The sequence below is a fragment of the Anas acuta genome, chromosome 5 (assembly GCF_963932015.1).
Source record: "Anas acuta chromosome 5, bAnaAcu1.1, whole genome shotgun sequence".
Classification (NCBI taxonomy): Eukaryota; Metazoa; Chordata; class Aves; order Anseriformes; family Anatidae; genus Anas; species Anas acuta.
The window spans coordinates 59191339-59214032 of NC_088983.1; the positions used below are offsets into that span (position 1 = coordinate 59191339).

Sequence of the window (22694 nt, forward strand, 5' to 3'; positions counted from 1 at the left end):
TCTCCTAATGTAAAAGTCAAAGCAACCTACACAGTGAGAGCCCCTTACCATCACAAACCATATTCTTTTTGCTCAACGTTACATGGACTATAAAAGTATTTATTAGCCAGAGAAAGAAAGCAATCACTAGGATTTGCCCCTCAAAAAAAGAAAGGGGGATGCAGACGAGTCTCTGAGAAAGAGATTCATGTTGAAAATGTTTGGTAAAGAGTGAGTGAACCAGCTTCGTAAGATGGGGCAGGGTATGTGTGGAATAAGTACAGCTCAGTGGCATGTTCCCATTAATAGAAATCGCTCTGTCTTTATTTTGTGGCAGTTATGCAAATGACGATAGCTTTTTCTTTTCCCTGGCTGCCTTGGAAGAGAAACTGTTCCTGGCCAACAACAATATGTTGTTCCATTTCCTTTTTTTTTTTTTTTTTTTTTTAAACACACCTTCACAGTACTTAAAATAGAATGAGTAAATTCAGTAGATTTTGGAAAAGAAAACGCTTACATTGGTTTCCTTTTTTACTGAATTCAACTTAGGAAAAAATGTTTATATTCACCCAAAAATGCATTTTAAAATAAATGATAGTGCAAATGGTTTGCTTAGCTCTAGTTCAAACTGATTTTCCATTACTTGTTTCATTTCTCTGGGATGGAAATAGGTAAATTAAGTAAATTTACATTCTATTAATAATAAATGCAGTATGAAGATTTCAAATAGGCAAGTGTTTTCCCATCAAATAAATACATTATTTGAGGAATATTTTTTAAGATTTTTTAAGATTTTTTTAAAAATATTTCAGAAGTATCTTTTTAAAATAACTTATGTAACTGTTTATGCCTATGTGTCTGGAGAACATGAGAAATGAATTTGCCTATCCATGTATGTGAATTATCTATTTTGTTCTGAACTGTATATTTAGATAAAATGTAAGTATTCCCATTCCATTACTTAAAGATAGCATTTTGCCCTTGATAACTTCTATATTAAAATATTTATAGGCCGTATTTAAAATCATTACCTTGTTGTGCTACCTGCTTTGGGAGTAACTTTTTTTTTGGAGAATTTAATGTGGAGACAGTTGGAGGAAGAAGAAATGGATGTCCAGGCATCTTACTGTAGAGAAAAAAAATAATTCTGTTTTCTCCCTGCTTGCTTGGTACCTCTGATTTTGGTAAAACCAAACTAGTGTCAACATCCTTATTCTCCCTTATCATATTTTAATTTGACATGGCTCACAGCAGTCAGTTGTAACAAACATTTGGATCAAAACCGTGCAGCGCTTTACGCCAGCCACGTCCCTTTGGTGGCATTTCAGGTCGGGGGCTGCGCAGAAGGCGTGTGGTGGTGGCACGGCTGGCCGGGGCCGTGCTGCCCTGCGCTGAGCAGCCTGAAGCAGAAGGGCGGTGGAAGCAGAATGGTTAGGGCCAGTCAGCCCCTGGCAAGAGCACAGAGACCCTGGCACAGAACAAAAGCGTCTCGTGCACACCTGCGTGCTACAGCTGCACCTGTAGGACGTGGCCTTCCTGCAGGAATGCTTCACTTCTCTTAGGAAATGCTTCACTTTCTACAGGGACAAAAGGTAAGTGACTGACGTAGACAGAGATGGTTTGTTTAAGCACCGAGGAAATCCGCACAACCTAAATCTGTCCAATTCAGCAGTGCTGTTATGAAATTAAAGCACCTGTGTGCACGGCCTGTATCCTGGGGATGCTCTGCCACACAGGCGATGTGCTGCGTGCCTCAGTGCCTTGCTGCCCCCACCTGTCTTGGCGTGAATGTGCCTGTTCACCAAACCCAGCCAGAAATCCTCTCCTCCTGTTCTCCTCTGGAGCCAGACAATTTGCTGTGCCTACCTCAGAATCCCAATGTCAGTGTCAAATGCTGTTCTCTACTAAATTGCTGTTAATCAGCATTGAGAGAGGGAGATTCAAATCAATGCACCTTTCAGCTCTGATAACAGAGAGGCTTTAGATAAAAAATAATGAAATGCCCAGAGCCCTACAGACTAAAGAGCTGACAACGATGTCTGTAAATTAATTTGGTAAATTAGTCTTTCTGGAACATCTTATTAAGGGTTGGTAGAATTATTCACAAGTAGCACACTAAACTCCTCATGCTAAAATTCATTGAAAAGTATCTATTAATTTTCTTTAATCAACTTCGATAGAGAAGATGCAGTTTTGAATTTTGCAGCTATTCCAGTTCCTGTTCAATTAGAAGATTCCTTATGAAATGAAACTATAACTTTAGTCTTTTTGAAATAGTATCAAGTTATTTCAGGGTTTGCCTGAACATAGGAAAATAGCACACTCAATCACTTTGTTGTCTGAGTGAATTTGGCCAACGGTTTCATTTTTTAGCGAGTGTAAAATATGGGAAACGTTATGTATCAGTTAGAGTTCACCTTGCATGATACTTAATACAATACCTTATTTTCTGTTGGTTTAATTTCACTGTACATTAAGTATTTGGATTGAAATTTCCATGCCAAGCTAGAGGAAAGTACAGTGTTTTACTTACATTTAAAATGTTATAATAGTTATTTAACTACAAAGGTCTTGTATTGCCATGTTTCGGAAAAATGACTTGATAATCAATGACTTGAAAAACTCATTTATATCTGACCAAGTTTAATGAATGTGTAAAGATCTCAGTATTCCCCTGGTCACTTGTTACTGTGTGGTAGCTCATTATTTCTTCTGAAACTAAGCGTATTTGAGATGTCATAGAAAGCATAAGTGGATGAACAAAAGTTTTAGGAAAGATGAAGTGGAAGCTGGAAAAAGAATGTGAGAACAAATTCAGAATGCAGAGCTCACACTGATGGGGGAAACATTTTCAGTTCAAGAAATTCTGGAATGCAGAACAATTCACAATAGTAAAAGTGAGACATTTTGGTGAAACTGCAAGAAGTGGAAGAAGGCAGCATATATGAACCAGCATTTGCACACTTTATCCTGGCCAATATTACTCTTGCAAAAAGACTTCAGTTTATATATCACAGACTGGTGTAGATGATGAAACACTTATTCTTTAGTCATTCTACAATGTGACATTTTTCTTCCATTAATTATGAGTGGGAAAAAAAAAAATCCTGAAGTGAAAAAAATACTAAAACTAGTCATAGAACTGTTCTGAATCCAACCTATTTCCTTAGAAGCAAGCTTCTTCAAATTAAAAGCTTTAATAGGAAATATAATAAAGGCAGAAAGATTCCATTTCTGAGATGGAAAATAAATTATCTACAGAATAAATGAAAACATGTCAATTAATTTTTTTTTTTTTTTAGTTTTAAGTATTCAATTTATTCATTGAGATCTCTTTGTCATAATCCTGTATGGAAGAATGCTTTCTAGCAAAGTATTTGTTAGCGGAGATGATGAAAATGCTCTATCTTAAATCTCAAGTTTCATGCTGAACTGCTCACATGGGAACAGGAGTGCTATTATAATAATCAATATTTCTCATTTTAGACTTAAAAAAAATCCAGTTAATTATAATAATTATAATAAAACAATAAATTCCTGCAGAGCTTGTTAGGGATGCTATCATACCTACTACTGAGTAAGTAGTACTTAGATAAAGTACTACTATAAAGAGATAAAGCCATAAAATATATATATATACATATATATATATATATATATATATATATATATAAATAATTAAAACACCATATTCTGGTAACTCTGTGCTTTTTAGGTGTAATTGTTCCCTAGCATGGATGTACTATTTGCACCCAATAGTTAAATATTTTAAGTAGTTTGATGGCATGCATCCTGCGAATAGCATGTGATGCAAAGATTTTTGTTACTTCTCCCCCTCCTCCAAACTCAATGTTCTGTAAAGTGTATATTTTGATTTTTTCCTGGCTACTTTTTATTTCTATAGTGCCACTACAACATGTGTGTCTTTACTTTTTATTTCTAAAGATCTAGACTTTTTCCACAAATCCCGATCTCTCATTATCTTCCACTGTCACGTTGCACTGCCTAGCCTAAAATGGGGTTAAATCCAATATCTGCCAGTCCAGACGCAAATGAAGTTTCCTTCCACTATAAGAGACTGCAGTACTAAGAAACATTTTCAAAGTTTGGGGATTTTGTATACAAAATGAGAGGAATGAGAAGGCCAGACAGAGTTGCTTGTTCCTATGGTAACACGATGGTGTGTCTAGCTCAGCTATTTTCTCCTTCTGTGATTTTTTTAGATAGCTGGGATGAATCCAGTGAAGTTCAATATTGGCAAAAATAGAAGAATTCTAACCCCAAGTTTAATCAGAAATAGTAATGCATAAAGGACAATCTGATCTACAAAATACATATATATGGGGGAAAAAGTTAGTTGTTGTGCCTTCTGATAACATGAAGGCAAGTACATAAACCCCTCTGGAGCTGCAAACCAATTCTGAGTGCTCCAGCTTTGCATTTGGCAACGGTAAATGCCTGCCTTTGAGGTCTGAATGCTTTCTGTGGTAATACCATGCCTTCCTGCAGGATATCCCTCCACCTCAATGGTGATGTGCTGTCTTAAGAACCACCATTTTCCCCCAAATCATCAGGTGGTCCTGGCTTGCAGAACATGCTGAGGTTTAGGGGACATGCTTTGGAAGTTTCCCAGAAGTGTCGGTGTCCTCCTGACAGCTGCGTGCAGGAGTCATTTGTGTTGCATGATAGCTTTATGCATCAGCAGAGCTAATCAAAACACTTCTTTTAAAAAGCCGTGATTTCAAAATGAAAGTTTTCATGTAAGAAACTGATTTAAGTGGTAACTTTATGGTCTTATACTGAAAACAGAAACTCTTCCTAACATTTTTAGAGCAGAAGTACTTGTTTCACTAAAACCAGAAGAAAAACTTGAAGTCTCAGAGAACACAGTTTAAAAATGCATATCAAATAATTGTCATTTTTACCAGGTTTGATAACTCATCTAAATCTGAAATTGAATTCAGTTGAGCTCAAAATACAGATATACATTTGGATAATTAAGACAAAGGTTTTTAACCATATGAATTTCCACTGTATTAACATTTTAGGAAGTTAGTGAGGATGAGTAAACTCTATGCCATATGCTGTCCTCATAGCCGGGTTAGCCTATTTTAATGGGTCTATGGATCTCAACTTAAATACAGAGCATAGTCTCTTATTTTTAACAGAAGACAAGATTAACTAATGCTGAGTCGTATACTAGCACCACAAGTCTAGCATAGTCCTCTGCAAATTTCTACCTCTTCCAGCACAAAGTTGCATGCTACTGTAGAGTACTGTGTTTACCAAAGTCTCCACAGTTATAGTCACATACATTGGTTAGGTTTTGAGTAAAAATCACATCATACCTATAAAAAGAGTTAATGTCTTAACTGTTATGTGTATTATTGAGAGTTAGGGAAATTTCATTGTTTGGCAGATGGTCTGACACCCACATAAAGAAATTCATAATTCAATCTCAAAAAGTAAGGCAGAACATATGTGTTTGCTGGAAAAGAAAAAAAATAATGTTTCAATCATTTTTTTTTGTCAGAGCAAGCACATATGGCAGTTCCATTTTCTATCACTTACCATTTACTTTCTATTTAAAATTCAAATGTCACTAGGCAGGAAAAATGTTGCATATTAAAACATAGAAAAGACTTCCTAACAATCACTGCAAGAACTTTACACGGTTTGTTCGTGGATATTAATGGTCATCAATTAAAACAAAATTACTCATCTCATTCTGTCTTTTCTTTTGTTTTCCTTACATGTTCCTCCCATTGATAGTTACTGTTTTATATTTTTTTCCCAACCATCTGTTGTCTTTCCTTGAGCCAAAATAATTTCCCTTCGTAATATGTGAGTAGTCATGTATGCATTTTTTTTACAGAAGTCTGTGCCTATTTACTAATCCTCTGCCCTTCTTCCTGCATATGCACCAAATAACTGGAACAATTTACTAAATTTAACAATTTACTAGTTAAATTTCTAGTGAACAGAACCTATACGCAAAATTTAAAATTAATAAAAGAAATGAGTCTTTACCTCATTTCATACTTAGGAATATAATTTACCCTCATTCACTTGTCCAGACACCAAAAAGCATTTGCAGGTTTGATGAAATGGAATGTGTATCGTATTTATATCGGTGGGGAGATGCTGGACATCTTCAGGGATTACACAGGAACCAGGGAAACATAAAAATGCTGCCTGAGCTGACAGCACCAAGTGGGATAACCACAGCAAACTGGCTTGTGACCAACCTGTGGCAAGCATAGTTAGAAACGGGCCATTGTCAGAAACTGCAATCCTAACTTGAGATAGCTGAGATCTTTTTTCCTATCAGTGAAAGCCTGTTCACATTTCTTAATCATATTGTTAAATTAGAACCACGCTGAATGTATTAAAGAATGTATTAAAGCAAATAGGCGGCATGTTAATTAAAAAGGTATCGTTATATAAAGTAGCATTCAAGGTACGTTTAGCTGTCAATACAAAAAAAAAAAAAAAAGGCCATAAAGAACCTGCTGTACAAAGCCCCTCACTTTTGTAATGATTTTCAAAAATACTCAGAATAATGCTATTTCAGAGCTGCATTTGTTCTGATTAGTGGCTTTAATGCCAGTGGTAATGATGTAATCCCTTACCCCGTTGTGTACACGAGTGCATATCCATGTCTTGTAGCTGGTTATAGGCACTATTTTCATTTTAATAGCTGATGTACAGCAAAGTAAGAGACTATGATGCAGGCCTTCCCCCACCCTCCCCTCTGGTAAATGGCTAAGAATTTGTCACAGCTTTCTTCACTCTTTATGAAACAAAATAGACTATTACTGTCACCACCTCTGATGTGCTACTCAGACAATAACAGCTAGGCATTAAAGTACATTTCAACCTTTTTATGTGCCGTCAGTCAAATTTCATTGACTCAGCGTTCATTTTATTGTAGTTTTCTTTTCCCTGGTTCTTTTTTTTTGGGATATGGACATGTGTAAATTAAGGTTGAATTCCTTAGGTTAATTGCTTACCTGCTGTGCCTTTAAGCAGAACATAGGAGGATTTTCCCTCTCTTTCTGTGCAGCTCTCAGATTCTGTTTTTGTGTTGATGAAACTTATTTTTGTCTATGTAATGGTCCTAAGTCTTTTGCATGACTTTATGTTTTTTGTAATATATCACCTAAATAAGTCATCTAATTTGTTAGTTGCAGACTTCTGGGAGAGCAGTATTTTCTGCTCCGTTTCAAATTCTTCATTTTCATTTCTTTTTGTCAAAGCCAGTGCACTTTTCAGGATGCTGTGACTTTAAGGTTCATTCGATAAAGCAGATGCTGTGGACGTGCAGCTGGTAGGCAGTAGGTGCAGAATTGGAAGGTCAAGGAAATGTGTTTCCATGCTCGTAGTGTTATTTGTATCAACAGCAAAATGCTCTAAGTTGAATAAACAGATCATTCATCCTGGAAAAAGTATACCTGATGTAGTGTAAGCCTCAAAAAAAAAAAAAAAAAAAAAAGATTCACCTAATGATGCATGCAGGCAACTTATTTCTTAGCTAAAAAATAGAGGGTTTACTTCGCTGGTATTTTAGTACCACTTGTTATGCCTTTGTGGTTAGCACAATGTGCTTGCATTAAATATCGGACATTGCTAGGATTTAATTAACTTGAGAATTCAATCCAAGTACAGCGTGGCACAACTTGTAGGTTACAACCTGTGTTAGGAGTCAGTTTCAAAAGCTGGTTGGTGGTGCGGGTGCTTCAAAGAACTTCTGGGGGAGGCAACTAATGGGTGGCTTTGATTGATCGATCAGGAACTGATTTCCTAAGCGCCTAGAACTTTTTAGATGCGTGTTCTATAAGAAACCCTATGGGATGTTTTAAGACTTGTTGCTCCTCTTTACTCCCTTCCTAAGCGAGAGTGTTGCCTTAACATGCAAAGCCTTGACCACACAGTATTTGCCTGGAGAAACAGTCATGAAAGGTAAGATTTCTGAGCCTTCCCTCTCCCATTAACCACTCACTGCTGCAGCTGACCCCGGTGTTTAGCCCGACTCCAGTTTCTTTTCCTGAAAGGTGTTCTGCGGCATCTATGCTGTTTCCCTGCAGCATAAAGTATATCAGGGTGCTCTACTCAAATAGTAAATGAAAAGTAACCTAAAGTTTTATTCAGCAAAATATTATTTTTACTGTTTTTATTCACCAACTCTCCACAATCACCTTCCTTAGCCGTGCTTTAGTACATTTTATAGGCAAAGCATTAGAACACAGCAAACTTGGTTCAACACTCAAAAATATGTCTTGCAGACAGTTGTATTTTCTATTGCATTGTCAAAGACTTTCTTAACCCCTCCACTCCCAGCAGATGGCGTCAGCAACTATACATTTCACCTAGGGAAAAAAAACTTGTAAAGCAAAGTCATGTTTGTGCTCTCTTAACCTTTTTAAAGAAAATAGGGGGAGAGGGGGGAGAAGCATTTTTCTTGTCTTGCTGAGTTTGTGTCATCCCTATAGCTGGAGATCCAAATAATGCTAGCAAAGAGAAAATAGAATAAAATAAATAAAATGGGGAAAAATTAGGATGCAGGACACTGTCTAGTACTTTGCTTCACTCTGGGTTATGTGACAGGAATTGTCAGCAGGCTGATCGGGCTCACAGTGGAAAAGTACAGCCTGCTTCAAGCAAAAAAAAAAGCAGCAATCCCAGTCCTGTGGGGCTATGAAGGATGTTATCTAGAGTTTAGGATTTGCTTTGCAACCCATATTCACCTCTATTTTTATGCACGTACGTGTGTAGGGGAAGGAAATGAGCCATGTTTGTCTTTTACAGCAAAATCAACTCGGTTATAAACCTTATGTTTTTGTTATAGGCATTAGCAAACATTCAACCTCTCACAGATTAAAAATGCCTCGAAATGTAAAGGACTTAAACTGGCAATATTTACTTGCAATGAAAGCAAAGATAAAGATGATCTACATTCCTATTTTGTTTTTATTAGGTGCGTTCCCAATATAGAAGTGAAAAAGATGGGGTTTAGCATGCACTTGTGCACATTTTCAGACTGGTTTCCTTCAGGGAGATCCACGGGCCAATTTTAGGACACCTGAGTCAGATGTGTTGTTGAGGTATGTGTGGAAGGGTCTGGGTTCTTGCCAGCTTCATAAAGTCATCATTCATGCAGATACTGCAAATAGTTCAAATTCACAAGGTATCCTGCTTGCAGGTGTCCATGCAGAAAGTAACAACTAGAATAAGGTAGCAAGCTGAACAAATGTATTTTATGATGACACGTACTTTTATACTCTTCATATCAAAAATTTTGAAATGTCTAAGTTAGCATGTTATGGTGTACTGCAAACAAAGTGTGTGCCATTTGTGTACAACCGAACAAGAGTGGAGGAAGGAAAATGAGAAAACTTGCTTCCATGCATCCTTTTTTTATTTTAAATATTTGCATTACGGGTCAGTCATGGGATAAAATACTGTAAAATGGATAAAAATCTTAAAGAAGGAGCAGAACACAGCTGCTTTCTGCTGTGTTCTAAAGCTGGAGAGCTACGAGAGCCTCAGGATCAGAGGTACAATTCAGTACATGCAAAGTTGTGTAGGCAGAGCATCTCCTACTCAATTGTGTCAGTTTCAAAATATTGCTACAGGTGGACTTAATATAATTCAAAATTAATTGTGTGTTTAATGACGTAATTAATATTTACTTTCCTAACAAAACACTCAAGGACTTAATTGTACATTGCCTATCATAGGGATAACAAGTGATGAAAGATTTCCATTACAATGTGTCTAAAGTAGTCTTCAAGTGTTTTCAAACCCTCTGCTTGCAAATAGTATAAATGTGTCTGCCTTTCCTGGATTCCTGAGAGCATGTCTGCACAGCACTTTGAAATGTAATGTCAGGAAATGTAATGTCAGGAAACACGTACTTACTAACTCAATATTATCTCAGGTGCTAGACCCAGCAGATGGTGGCTCCACGCTGTCCTAACTCTTCCCCTGAAAGAGCTGATCTGGGTCCCTATTCTGCAACACACTTCTTAGACATGTTCTTAAACATAAGATCAGGTATACAAATACTTTTTTTTTTTTTTTTTTTAACTGTGTATAGTTTAGACTTCTGCTGTGTAGTTTTAAATACAGAATTCCTTTAGGGAGCTCTTAGAAACACGCATGAGGTATTAAGTCCTGTAGTTAATTAAAGTCAGGTAGGCTTTTTAGTAATGTATATGTAATGTAAGAATAACTGCTACGTACTTGACAAATAAATATAACAGGATGCTGTATTACCAGGGAGCAGATGATACCTTCATTCATTATTTTATTACTTTACATTAGAGCAATTGTTCCATTGAAATCTGAGTTCTGTCATGGGAAACAAAAAAGCCACTTGCATCTCTTTCTGGGAAAGGTAGGATTAGTGTCACCAAACTCTTAGAAGTTGTTTCTTACTGCACAATTTGTCTTACATTGCATTAAAGACTCTGAGTAGAAGAGTGTCTGAAGACCCCAGAACAGAGGTGGCCAGGACATTTTACCCATGAACTTTTTTTTTTTTATTGCCTTTTTATGCAACTTTCCTCTTGAGGGGAAAGTAGGTACACTAACTTCTTAGGCATCTTACATTTTGAAACTGCATGATAAGTACTCAAGAACACCATCCTGGGACTGTTTTGGTTTGTTTGTTTTTAATTGTACTGAGAGTACTATGAGCTAGAATAAATGCACAAGCAAAAAAATGCCACTTTTACAGTGTGGCAAATATTTATAGGAAGAATAAACTTCTTATGGTTGGAAAAGAACAGTGTGTGTGCACTAGGTACATGCAGGTACCTAGCCCCCCAAAAACTAGGTAAACAACACAGGGGGAGGGTGGGGGGGAAGCTTACATTTAAAAATAAACATTTGTGGTCTATATGTTTGTAAAGCAATGCATTTTAGCATAAAACTGGAGAAAACAAAACCCAAAAACAATCTGACACTGTATCAACCCAGTAAGTAGTTCCTGTAACTGAGGGAAACTTGCACTGACAGGCTAATTTTTGGTGGAATAGGACTGCCAAAATCATGTTAAATAACTCAGCATTTGTTGTTGTTCGTGGGAAAAGTGCCACAAAGAGTTCCAGCTTTTCAGCTGTTAAACAGAAACCTTCACTTCAGGCCTGATTTTAATTTCTCTTTGCATAGGACTGAGATAGTTGCTCCTCAGCCTCTCAGTGCACTGCGTGATTCAGCGCGATTCCTTCCCAAGAGAATGCTTGACAAAGGCTGGAAGAACAGAGATGCTTTCACATGCGCTGGCAGAAACCTGCAGAAGCCTTGGCTGACCTCTCCAGGACTGGCAGTAGCCATTAATCTCTCACTTACATGAGCATTAAAACTCTGCTAATGAGTGCTTTTTTTTCACAGACACAAACTTCCAAGATCTTTGAGCACTGGGATTTGTATTATCTGTTTGCACTGGGGAACTGGGGTGTTCCAAAAGCGTCCCAGCGACCAGAACCTCAGCATGATTCCTGTTTTGTTTGTTTGTTTGTTTGTTTGTTTCTCTTCAAATTTTTGTGTCCTAAGAGGTTTTATTATTATTATCCTCTACTTGAGGCATAAGCACACTGCTGCAGGCTGTTACTGTTAGTTCTGTCTCACCCACTCAGCTGTACACCTCCCTAAACAGTGCCAAGGCACATCTCAGATGGCACGTGGAGACCGAAAATACAGAGCGCAGTATTTGTCCTCTCCCTTGCCTGCTTCTCCATCTCTGCACACCAGACACACAGTGTCATACCCGTGTTCACCAGTTCAGTTTGCAGCACTGGCTTCACTGCCCTCTAACAGCTAACTTGAATTCAGTTGATAATAGCCTTCCCATGTCCAATTTGCAGGAGAGCTGCTCCCTCTGCTGAGTTTTCTGTTGATCGCCACCGGCACCTGATGTCCTTCCTCACCATGCTTGGGCCCAGCCCGGACTGGAATGTGGGCCTGTCGGCTGAAGACCTCTGCACCAAGGACTGTGGCTGGGTTCAGAAAGTTGTTCAGGATTTAATACCCTGGGACGCCGGCACAGACAGTGGAGTTACCTATGAGGTATGTGAACTATTTGTAATGTATTTTACATAAGTTTACCTTAAAGTAGTGAAGAATGAAAGCTATTTAATCCAAAGTAATGCCATATTTACCTTTATGCTACTCTACTAGTTTCTTTTTAAATCCTATTTATGTTTTTATTTTCTTTTTGATTGCAGTCACCTAACAAACCTACAGTTCCTCAAGAGAAGATCAGACCACTTACAAGCTTAGATCACCCTCAAAGTCCTTTTTATGATCCAGAAGGAGGCTCTATTAAGCTGGTAGCCAGAGTTGTCATTGAGAGAATTGCACGCAAGGTATAACGTACATGTATATTTATATAAAATATATTTAAAGATATTGTATATACATAGACATATAAAATCCTCAAGGAAACAAAACCACACTCTCTCAGACAAAAATTTATTCTTCCTCTTCCCACCAAATCTGCAATCCCTAACCTACCTCTAACAAAGACAGTGGCAGAAAATACCTAAAACTTTCCTAAATTTAAAACTGTCTAAATATGCTGTTTATCCTATTTCTGGTAATTAGTACATCTGCTTAGTTACAGGTTTTTGTTGTTTGTTTTTAATACACAAGAATTAGAGGATAAAAAAAGAAAAACTTATTCAGTGTATCCTGTTATTACTGCTGATCCTGTAGTGCCTCACAGGGTACCGTCTTAGCCGCTCTGTCTGCATACACATGAGTTTGCTGTATCTAATCTCCACAATCACTTCTTTGCAGGGAGAGCAATGCAATATTGTACCTGATAACATAGATGATATTGTGGCAGATCTAGCACCAGAAGAAAAAGAAGAAGGTACTTTTCAAATTAGTTTGTATTGTAGTAATTTATATTTTGTTCCATTCTCCACTATTATTTCTAGATAAAGTAAAAAACTGACAGAAGCAGAAGACCCTCTCAGTGTCAAAAAGTGATTTAGTTTTCCATCTTTTCTGGTATATGCTATTAGCCTTTCCTCTTACAGAAAAGGCATCAAATGTATACCTGGCAGATAACATTAACAGTAAAAGTAATAAAAGATAACCCTTTGGGGGTTCAACAAAAAAATGATAACTTTAAAATCAAATTTGACTTTCTTTTTTTCTTTTGGGTTAAAATGGAGCAGTTTTAAATACAGAAGGAAATAATATATTCTATTAACATCTAAAGTAATCAGTAGCCAAGTAAAGAGAATCAAATGGAAAATAATATGCTTTAATGTTTACTGCCTTTTCTTATTTTTAGATGACACCCCTGAGACCTGCATCTATTCCAACTGGTCCCCGTGGTCAGCCTGCAGCTCTTCTACCTGTGAAAAGGGCAAGAGGATGAGGCAGAGAATGCTTAAAGCTCAGCTGGACCTGAGTGTGCCATGTCCAGACACCCAAGATTTTCAGCCATGCATGGGTCCAGGCTGCAGTGATGAAGGTAATCAAGAGGAAAGGGTGGAGAACATTTTGTGGAATAGGGACCACTCTTACTTTTCCTTCAAAGTTCTCAAAGCTGTTGGTTGCCATAAGATTTGGGTTATGTCAAAAATAAGAATAATTGCAGAAGAATGCAAATTGAAGAGGTCTGTGTTCAGCTCTGCAGTTCAGCTGAGCGGATGCATGAAGTGCACAGGATTATAAAAGGAAAGGAGTAAAGTAAGCGATAGAGAAGACAGAATGTGTGAGGAAGCATAAAAGCAACACTGCACATTAACGGGCAGCTACAGATTTATCAGGGGAGTGGGCAGCACACATGTTAATATTAGCAATTGAAATGGTCCTCTGTATTTTAGATGGTTCCACTTGCATGATGTCTGACTGGATTACATGGTCCCCCTGTAGTGTTTCCTGTGGAATGGGAACGCGCTCTAGAGAGAGATATGTAAAACAATTCCCTGAAGATGGCTCTATGTGCAAAGTGCCTACTGAAGAGACTGAGAAATGTGTTGTAAATGAGGAATGTTGTAAGTATTTCATTTAGCTTTGTAAAATCCAGCCAATAACAGGATCACTGCCTGAACCTTTTTTTTTTATGTGAGCTCTACTAGTGAAGGATTTTCTCTATCCATTTTGAATAGCCCCTAGCAGCTGCCTTGTCACTGAATGGGGAGAGTGGGATGAATGCAGCGCTAGCTGTGGCACAGGAATGAAAAGACGACACAGAATGATCAAGATGACTCCTGCTGATGGATCTATGTGCAAGGCAGAAACTACAGAGGCAGAGAAATGCATGATGCCTGAATGCCGTAAGTGTCCGTGAATTCACCTCTTCTGCTACAGAGGCTGTTTCTGACACATTCCTCCATCACGCCACACAACATAGCTAAACTAGACGCAACATCACTTTTTCCTGTTCTCCTTCAAATTAGATCCCATAGGGAACATGCGCTATATGCTGCTTTCATCAACAGAATGAGAGTATCAGTAAAACATAGTCAGGATGCTGTTACTGTATTACCCATACAGTGACGTGTGTATTCACAAGCCATACATAAGCAACTCTAATTTTATGGGATATGTGATCTATTTATGGCTAGAATAAAACCATGTCCTCTCATTTTAGCCTGTGAGCAGTTCAGAAATTGAGGCGCACCTTTTGTGCAACCAGCCAGCCTCCCCCTTACCCTGTCTGTTAATATTGTGTTACATTAAGAGATGTTAAGATTTTAATTAAAGACAAAAAGAAATTAAGGTATAAACGATTTTTGGTAGCTAAAGCATGAAAGATAAATAAATAAATATCCTATCTTAGACTACACCAATTTGATTTCTGGTTCTGGGCATGGGAAGAATAAAGGCTTTTTACAGAAATTATTATCAAAACTTATTTCTTAAACTATGTATTCCCTGCAAGCACTGGGACAGAGATGAATAAGGTGGAGAACAACCTTATTCATGTTTATGGAGAAAAACATAGCAAAGAAAAAGTATTAAAATCAAGCAAGCCTTTTAATTTTTCTTTTTCTGAGCTTCTGCAGAAACATCATTCAGCCTGTGATTCATTTTCTCCAAAGTGACAGCAAAGTGTGACTGGTTGCAGGCAGATGAAAGATAGAAGTATATTTTTCATCTGTGTTATTTTCAAAATGTATACCTTTGTAGACGGGGTATAACAAACATTCATTACCTTTTTATTTTCATATTAGACACTATTCCCTGCCTACTCTCCCCATGGTCTGAATGGAGCGACTGTAGCGTAACGTGCGGGAAGGGAATGCGCACCCGGCAAAGAATGCTGAAATCTGCAGCTGAGCTTGGGGATTGCAATGAGGAACTGGAGCAAGCAGAAAAATGCATGCTGCCTGAATGCCGTAAGTGTGGGGAACCTGGGAAAGAGAAGGCCTCTTTTATGTGTTAGTCTATGGCTCCAAACTATCATTTGTTAACATAGGGTTTTTAATTATTTTCAAATATAGTTACTTGATGGACAATTTTTTCCTGATTAACTTTGGCTATAAAACATAATTATTTGAAAGTTTTAGCTAAATGCTCTCTGAATTCCAGAATGCTATATACACTAATTCTATGTTTCAGTTTTTGTGTGTGTGTGTGTTTGTTTTGTTTTTTTTGGGGGGGGCACAATTGGAGCATTCCTTGTCTCTTTGAACTCTGTAAACAAATGATTTGATGCAGTCTTGCACTGATTCTTGCTCTCTATGTGTATTACCCCTGTCAGCCCACAGGGGCATGTAACATGAAAGTGTTCTCTCCTGTGGATTTTTTGTTTGTTATTTTTGTTTTTATTGCACACTTTTGGCTGCTGAGAGATGGAATATGACCATGTTTTCATCTCAACTTACTCAGTCCTATGGTGATTACCAATAGTGCTTTAGGTGTATGGTTATTCCATATTTGATACAATACTACCACTTTGGGCAACAGCTTGTTCACTTCCCAATAGTAAACAAACAGAATTAATAAAGCCTATTTTTTTACTCAAATGCAGAACGTGCCCAAGGCAGGAGGGAGAAGATTAGCATATCACTTGTGTAATTATTGCAGCTCTAAGAGTGAACACAAAAGAAGCTCCATTTCTGATACATCTCTGAACTGTATTTTAGCCTCTTTACTGCAATACGTCTCTTTGCAACCTTTAATGTCGTATGGGCCAGCGGATGGTGTGGAGGCAGCTGCGTTGATTTTATACCTTATTCCACTAATATCTCCCCCTTCTCGAGTGGTGGTGATTTCTAGTTGCTTTGCAGTCTTGGTGAGGAGTGATAGCCTAAGGCATTGCTGAATGAATAAGATGATAACTTTTAGTGCACTGTTGCCAGCAGGTTTATGAGGCATGATATCTGATTACATTATTTATCACAGAAAGTATTGGCTAGAAAAGGCTTTTCTACTGCAATTTGCTAATTCAGCTTTTCTTAAATAATGTGAAATATCATTTTGATTACTATTCACAGGGCCTGTGAATAAGCAGCACTAAAAGGACAAAAACTTTTAAGACCTTTTAAAACTTTTTAAAGGTATTACTGACCTTTGCGTACTGCACAACACTGATAAAAATATGATACAAGTTCTTTTCCATCTGTTCTGCTTTAAAAAGCTCCTTTATGTTTGGGGTTTTGTTTGTTTTGTTTCCTCTTCTGTTTTACTCAGGGCCTCAAAGCAGATCAGTTTAAAGCTCTACATCTATCAGTAAAGCAAGGCTTGTATTTCAGGTAACAGACAGTTTGTAAATATAACTTGTTTTTTTAGCACCTTTTCATTATAAAACAGACATATATACATACTGGAAAATTGAAGGTGGCACAGGAAAATTATTTACATGTTTGTTGTAAGGTTAGTGATCTGCCAGCACCTCCCTGGAAAAAGAAATTGGGGAAAGCATCAAAAAATATTTCTGCTAGAGATGGCTTCAGGACGTTTTTGATGTGTACTCTCACAAAATTTGCTGAAAACGCTGGAGGTGTAAGTTGCATTCCCGTATTTAGGATGCAAAAGCTCATTGGGCACATTTGTATGTTTTTTCTTGACCTTATGTTTAGGTTGGCAGCTAACACAGATTTTGTGTAATACTTCTCATTCTTTGCAGCCATCGACTGTGAGCTGACAGAGTGGTCCCAGTGGTCCGAATGCAATACCTCATGTGGAAAGGGCCACATGATCAGGACAAGAATGATTAAAATAGAACCACAGTTTGGAGGAACAGCTTGCCCAGAAACTGTCCAACGTACAAAATGTCGAGTAAGGAAATGCCTGAGAGGCCCAGGTATGGAAAAAAGGCGCTGGAAAGAAGCTCGGGAGAAAAGAAGAAGTGAACAAGCGAAAAAAAATATCGATAGCGAGCAATATCCAGGTGAGTGTGAAACCATTACTTAGTATGCTCATGTCTGACTTTTGTGTGTAAAGGGAAAGAGTTTGTGAGCAGCTCCTCCTTCGTGCTGTGATAATTTTTTTTCACTATTGCAGTTCAGGGAAATTTATAGCAGCAAAGTAAAGTACATCAGTTTCAGTGTTTGGCTGTCATTAAAAAAATGCAACATGAGTTTAGGGCACAACAGAGAAAGGTTCACATATTTCCACATCATCATGGATAATATTTTAGCTCCTTCCCTACAAAGGGTAGAATCTGAAGAATGTAGAATTGAGATCTGGCAAAGGATTGATTGTAATGTCTATGGGACTTAATAATGATCTTTGCATCTGGTTACCTTCAAACTTTGGAAGTATTTGTTCCTGGATTCAATGCTAAATTTCAAGATTGATCAGGCTTCTACCTTAGTAACTTGATTCAGACTGAGACTGCTCAGGGAGATGTGCTCTGTCTTCAGGAAGGGACAGTATTCAAGCACTAATCAGTAAAACACAGTATCTTATATTGACATTATATCTTACATTATCAGTATATGAGTCATTGCTAATTTCTGGTTCATGATTGTCTGACATATAACAGTTTCTTAATTGTATTTGTTTTATAATGTAGACAGTAAATATCTTTTTAAATACAATTTTCAATGTTTTTCAAATATATCTTGAATATATTTAACTGGGCTCCTTAATTGCCTGCTGTAATAAACTAGGCAATATGCTATCTTAAATTCCAAGGATGTAAGCATGCAGATGTGCATAGTGGTACACAATCAAATGTGTTTTTTTTCTCCTCCCAGTTTGTAGGCTGAAACCATGGACTGCTTGGACAGAATGTTCTACACTCTGTGGAGGTGGAATTCAGGAACGCTACATGATGGTAAAGAAGAGATCCAAAAGTACTCAGTTTACTAGCTGCAAAGACAAAAAGGAGCTAAGAGCATGCAATGTTCATCCTTGTTAGCAAAACAAGGCTTCCAAGTGATGCACTCTGAGCTAAATGGAAAGTCAACCTTGGTTTGGTTTTTAAAACAACAAAAAATATACAAAGTGTATATTAGTTTTCATTTTTGCAGTGTGGTTTGCTTTTTAGTCTTGCTGGTGCAAGAAGTATATTTTATAAATATTTCCTCACAGATTAATGCTGAGAGTAGATCTTTGATACTCCAGCTAGCCCTTAATGCATAAAAATAGTAAGTCATTGTGAGTCATTTAACTGAAATACAGACGTATCTGTGGACATGGAATAGCCATATAGAAATACTACTCGTAAAGACATGGGATGCATGCATATTAACATAACTAAGTTAAAGTGACATGTTTCATATGTGGGAGGATTTCTCTCTTGATCTGATTTTGAAAATCCAAAGCAGTGCCTATGTGATTACACAACTATGCCAAGGAATAATTTCAGTAATGCTGGTTCAATAATATTAAAGGTGCATGTTTATCTTTTTACACTATTTGGTTAAGCTAATAGTTATAATAATAATAATAATCCTATATACTTTTGTTCACATGGATGTTGTGCTCCATGCAAAGCAGTCTTTGTTTCTTTAAAACTTAAATAATCTGTGCAGCTCAATAGTGACGTCTGCCCACTATGTAGTCACAGCACACAAAGAAAACTTGTGACTATCATAATATGTTTAGATGCCATATTCCCATATTTGGTCTACCCACTCTTGCTCAAAATGCTTACAGAACTAATAGAAATTGGTCCAAACACAGAGAGTCACAATAGCTGTATCACAGAAAGGTTTCCACGTGAAAGACGCTAAAAAAGTAGATTCAGTTTCATGATAATGTTGATCACAAATGAAGTGAGAAAGAGGATTTTGACATAATAAAAACAGTAGAGAAAAAGTGAGACAGGTTCTCTTGCATCCCTTATAGCAAACAAATGGAAGGGAACCTCTGGAATGAAACAATCACACTCTTAGAAACAAAATTAAAAATCAATACAATAATATATTTACAGCAGTCTTTTTTTTTTTTTTTTTAACTCAGAGTTTAAGAGGATCTAAAAATTACTACATTTGTGAGAATTGCACATTTGCATTTGTACCACCCAGAATAAATATCTTCCTTGGCCATGTAAACGATGAACAAACTGCCTGAGGTTAGAAAATAGAGCTCCTCACCACTCTAATTGCTTTTGCTATTTTACGCCATCTCCTGAAGAGTTCTTATCCCTACACGTAGGCCAGTGAGATCTTGAGCTCCACTTGGTATTGGAATATAATTCTCTCCTGTACGTTTAACAATTTAACATTAATGGTAAGAGATGACGGTGACAGGTTATCTTTTTGTCCAGGAAAGGCAGCATACACCTATGTCTCTACAGAAATCATAACAATGCACTGAATATAGACTGTTGATGCTAACACTTAAAACAAGCTTGAGAGAAATGAATGGAGAAAAATTCATATTTTAGTCTCTTTAAACCAGCCTTAAATAATTTACTCACTTTTTTTAACACTTGGTCACAATTCTGAGAACCCAATGCCCAGGTTTTAAGCGTCCACATTTGATGTGAAACACAATGCACTGAGGCTGTTCAACTTCATCACCGCTACTCTGGGAATCTTCTCATTACCTCCCCGTAGCTACATGGGCTGGTTGCATTATGCTGTAGGGCTGATCATCATCATTTCTCCACTGGACACTACAAGGGCTGCTCCGGACTCCCACAGCTGTCACATCCCACCCCCTCAAGGTATTTTTCTGCTTTTTTTTAGGCCTGGAATGAAGGTAGGGGTAGGGAAATGGAACCACTGCAGTGTTTATCCTCTCCTGCCACTGCTAAATGAAACGGGTGCAAGCTCACAGTGAACCAAACCAGGAGAAAAGACAAAAAAAAAAAAAAGCGGTTTCATGCTAAAACCAAACGCTTTACATTTTGCACAGCTTGGCACATTTAATAATATAATATCAAGGTAGTTTGCCTCCTTGTGCCTATTGAAAAAAATTATTATTTTTTTTTGTCCCTACAGCACTGCCATTACAGTGTAGCAACGAGACCATCCCTAAGTAATGTATTTATGGTCTTACCTTGCACGTTACCCTTTTAATGACCAAAAAATTTGAATAAAATGAAATTCAATGGAATGATTGATATAGAAACAGGAGGAGCAACCAGATGAAGATATTTCAGGTGAAGACACAGGTAGTTGCAAAGAGCTACAGCGATTAGTGCTAGGTGCCCAGCCAGGGCAGGGCTGCACATGCAGCCTAAATCCATACTCCACCTACCTTTGTGAGCTGTTCCTGCTGAGTCTGACAGAGACTAGGCCAGCTGAGGCTGATCATTAATAAAAATAATCATCGGCTGTGAAATCTGTGGCAGTGCTTTTTGTATGCTTGGCTCAGTGAGAGTTTAGGGTGGGGGGAGCTGAAGAAGAAAGTGGCTCTTGCACAGAAAAAAAAATGCTGTGAGTTTACAGACTATATTTTATCTAATCAACCCTTACCACTTGTTCATGCTACTCCTGCAGAATCGTGCTAGCTATTGCAAATAATCGGTTAAAAATAATGCTATCTTCATTTTTCACGTTTGTTCCAGTTCATCAACCTGTTTTGTCTTTGAATGACTCCCTTTGCCAAAGGATGAATAGTCCAAATACACCTGTAGGCATGTAGGAAATGCGTAACATATTTCTGAACATGCCCACAAAAATGTCCACTAAAAATAAATAAACAAATACATAATTCGGGTTTCCTTTCACTGTGGTACTTACCAGTTTGATTCTCCATGTACTTTTTCTCTTAGCGAGGAGGCTGTTCAGTGTGATTTCCAGTCATTTCTCTTAGGCTCATTAGCGTTATGAATGTTGGATTCTTCCCACCTTGTTAATACATACAATGACAACGTAGATTGCATTTGGTCAGAAATACGTGATCATTCCTACTTAGGTTCAGCTTTTCACACTGTTCTTCTGTTGAAATGTTTTACAAATCACTTGTCTTTATTCTAACTTGATACAAAAAATATTTAAGCTTATTACATTTTTTTAAAAAAAGAACAAACAAACAAAAAAAGAGGTTGATTTTCTATTGAGAAAAAAAAAAGCTCTGATATACAATATGTATACAATATGTATACAAGAAGTATTGCATTGTTACTGTAAACTTTCTAGTAGTGTAATAGCCACTGATTATCAGTCAATAAAAATGAGAACTGTTCTCTCGCTTCTCTCATGAATAATACTGCTGAACTGAAAGCACAGGTATCACTCCCGTTTTGTAGACCTCAACTATCAGATTTTAGCATTGTGTGTATGTTATGTTTTTCTAACATACAAACTGTAGAAGCTTTACACATAATAAAAAAGTTAGGGGCTTAACAAATGTACAGTAGGACTCTGTGTGTGCAGCATACAATTTAAAACATTTTTTTTCATCGCATTTTTAGATTTCCTTCATGGTTTTTGTTTGCTGTGGAATTATGAAAAAGCTACCATGAATATTTCTTACCAAAGTCTTGTGTAGATGTTTTGTAGCTGTCTGGCTAACACATTATTATTTTGGAATAAAGACATCTTTACTATGAAATTTATACTTGTATGAGATTCTATTCAACTACTATGAATAAGTACACACACACAAAATAAAAAAAAAACAAACAAAAAAACACCATACATGAATCAATATAATGAGTCAAGCCATGCTCTTATTTGCATTTTAGTCCTCTGCAAGCCAATGGGCTATCTGGAATGAGGTGGCTTTTATTTCACCTGGTCATTATTTCCGCTTTCTTGTATTAAAGTGTTTGTTGCTGTTTAGAAATCACAGGGTAACTTGGCATCTTTACTTACGTTATCCTGCATTACTCTCATGCTGATTTGTTTAATAAAAAAACTATTTAAAAGAATACAATACATGAATGGGAAAACTGCTAAAACTGAGCTTCTAAAAGGTCTAATGTTTTGTGACACTTCTACTGATACTTTGTGATACCAGCAGGTTGTGTAGGCATGCTGTGAGAGCGAACACTTCATTAACAGTTACAGAGAAAAGTCCAGCAGTCAGGGGGAGCCTCTCAGCAAAGCTGACACTGTAAAAACAACTGTAAGTAAAAGCTAAAAATGACCAGTGTTTTCACGACAAAACCTATTCTAAGTCAAAAGCATAACAGGGCTGAGGTGGACCTAGCTGAAGTTGCTTGAAGATGACCCATGGAGTTGCTTACTGATAAGTAAAGGCAGAGCCTGGTCCAGTAAAACCCCATTGGAATGTAGCTGTTTGCTCCCAGTGAGAAACATGCTTGGTATCTCCAAGCAGCTGTTTTGAGGCAGGTTTGTCAGTGGATACAACACCATGAGGCACACAAACTCACCTGC

The 22694-nt window shown here is 37.4% G+C and overlaps 1 protein-coding gene and 1 long non-coding RNA gene across 7 annotated transcripts in view; one reads left to right on the forward strand and one right to left on the reverse strand.

The window, feature by feature from the left end:
* The window catches only part of SPON1 (spondin 1), a 309754-nt gene extending 287848 nt beyond the window's left edge, over positions 1-21906 (forward strand). For all 3 annotated transcript variants that reach the window (XM_068685131.1, XM_068685130.1, XM_068685129.1), the window contains 9 exons: positions 11850-12051; positions 12210-12350; positions 12784-12859; positions 13289-13471; positions 13827-13997; positions 14112-14279; positions 15180-15344; positions 17078-17341; positions 18153-21906. In XM_068685131.1, coding sequence (XP_068541232.1) covers positions 11850-12051; positions 12210-12350; positions 12784-12859; positions 13289-13471; positions 13827-13997; positions 14112-14279; positions 15180-15344; positions 17078-17341; positions 18153-18316 — 1534 coding nt within the window. In that variant the 3' untranslated portion in view covers positions 18317-21906. The remainder of the gene's footprint in view (positions 1-11849; positions 12052-12209; positions 12351-12783; positions 12860-13288; positions 13472-13826; positions 13998-14111; positions 14280-15179; positions 15345-17077; positions 17342-18152) is intronic.
* Positions 20783-22694, reverse strand: part of LOC137857922 (uncharacterized) — a 236476-nt gene continuing 234564 nt past the window's right edge. For all 4 annotated transcript variants that reach the window (XR_011097381.1, XR_011097380.1, XR_011097379.1 and 1 more), the window contains one exon: positions 20783-21200. This is a non-coding gene — a long non-coding RNA (uncharacterized lncRNA). The remainder of the gene's footprint in view (positions 21201-22694) is intronic.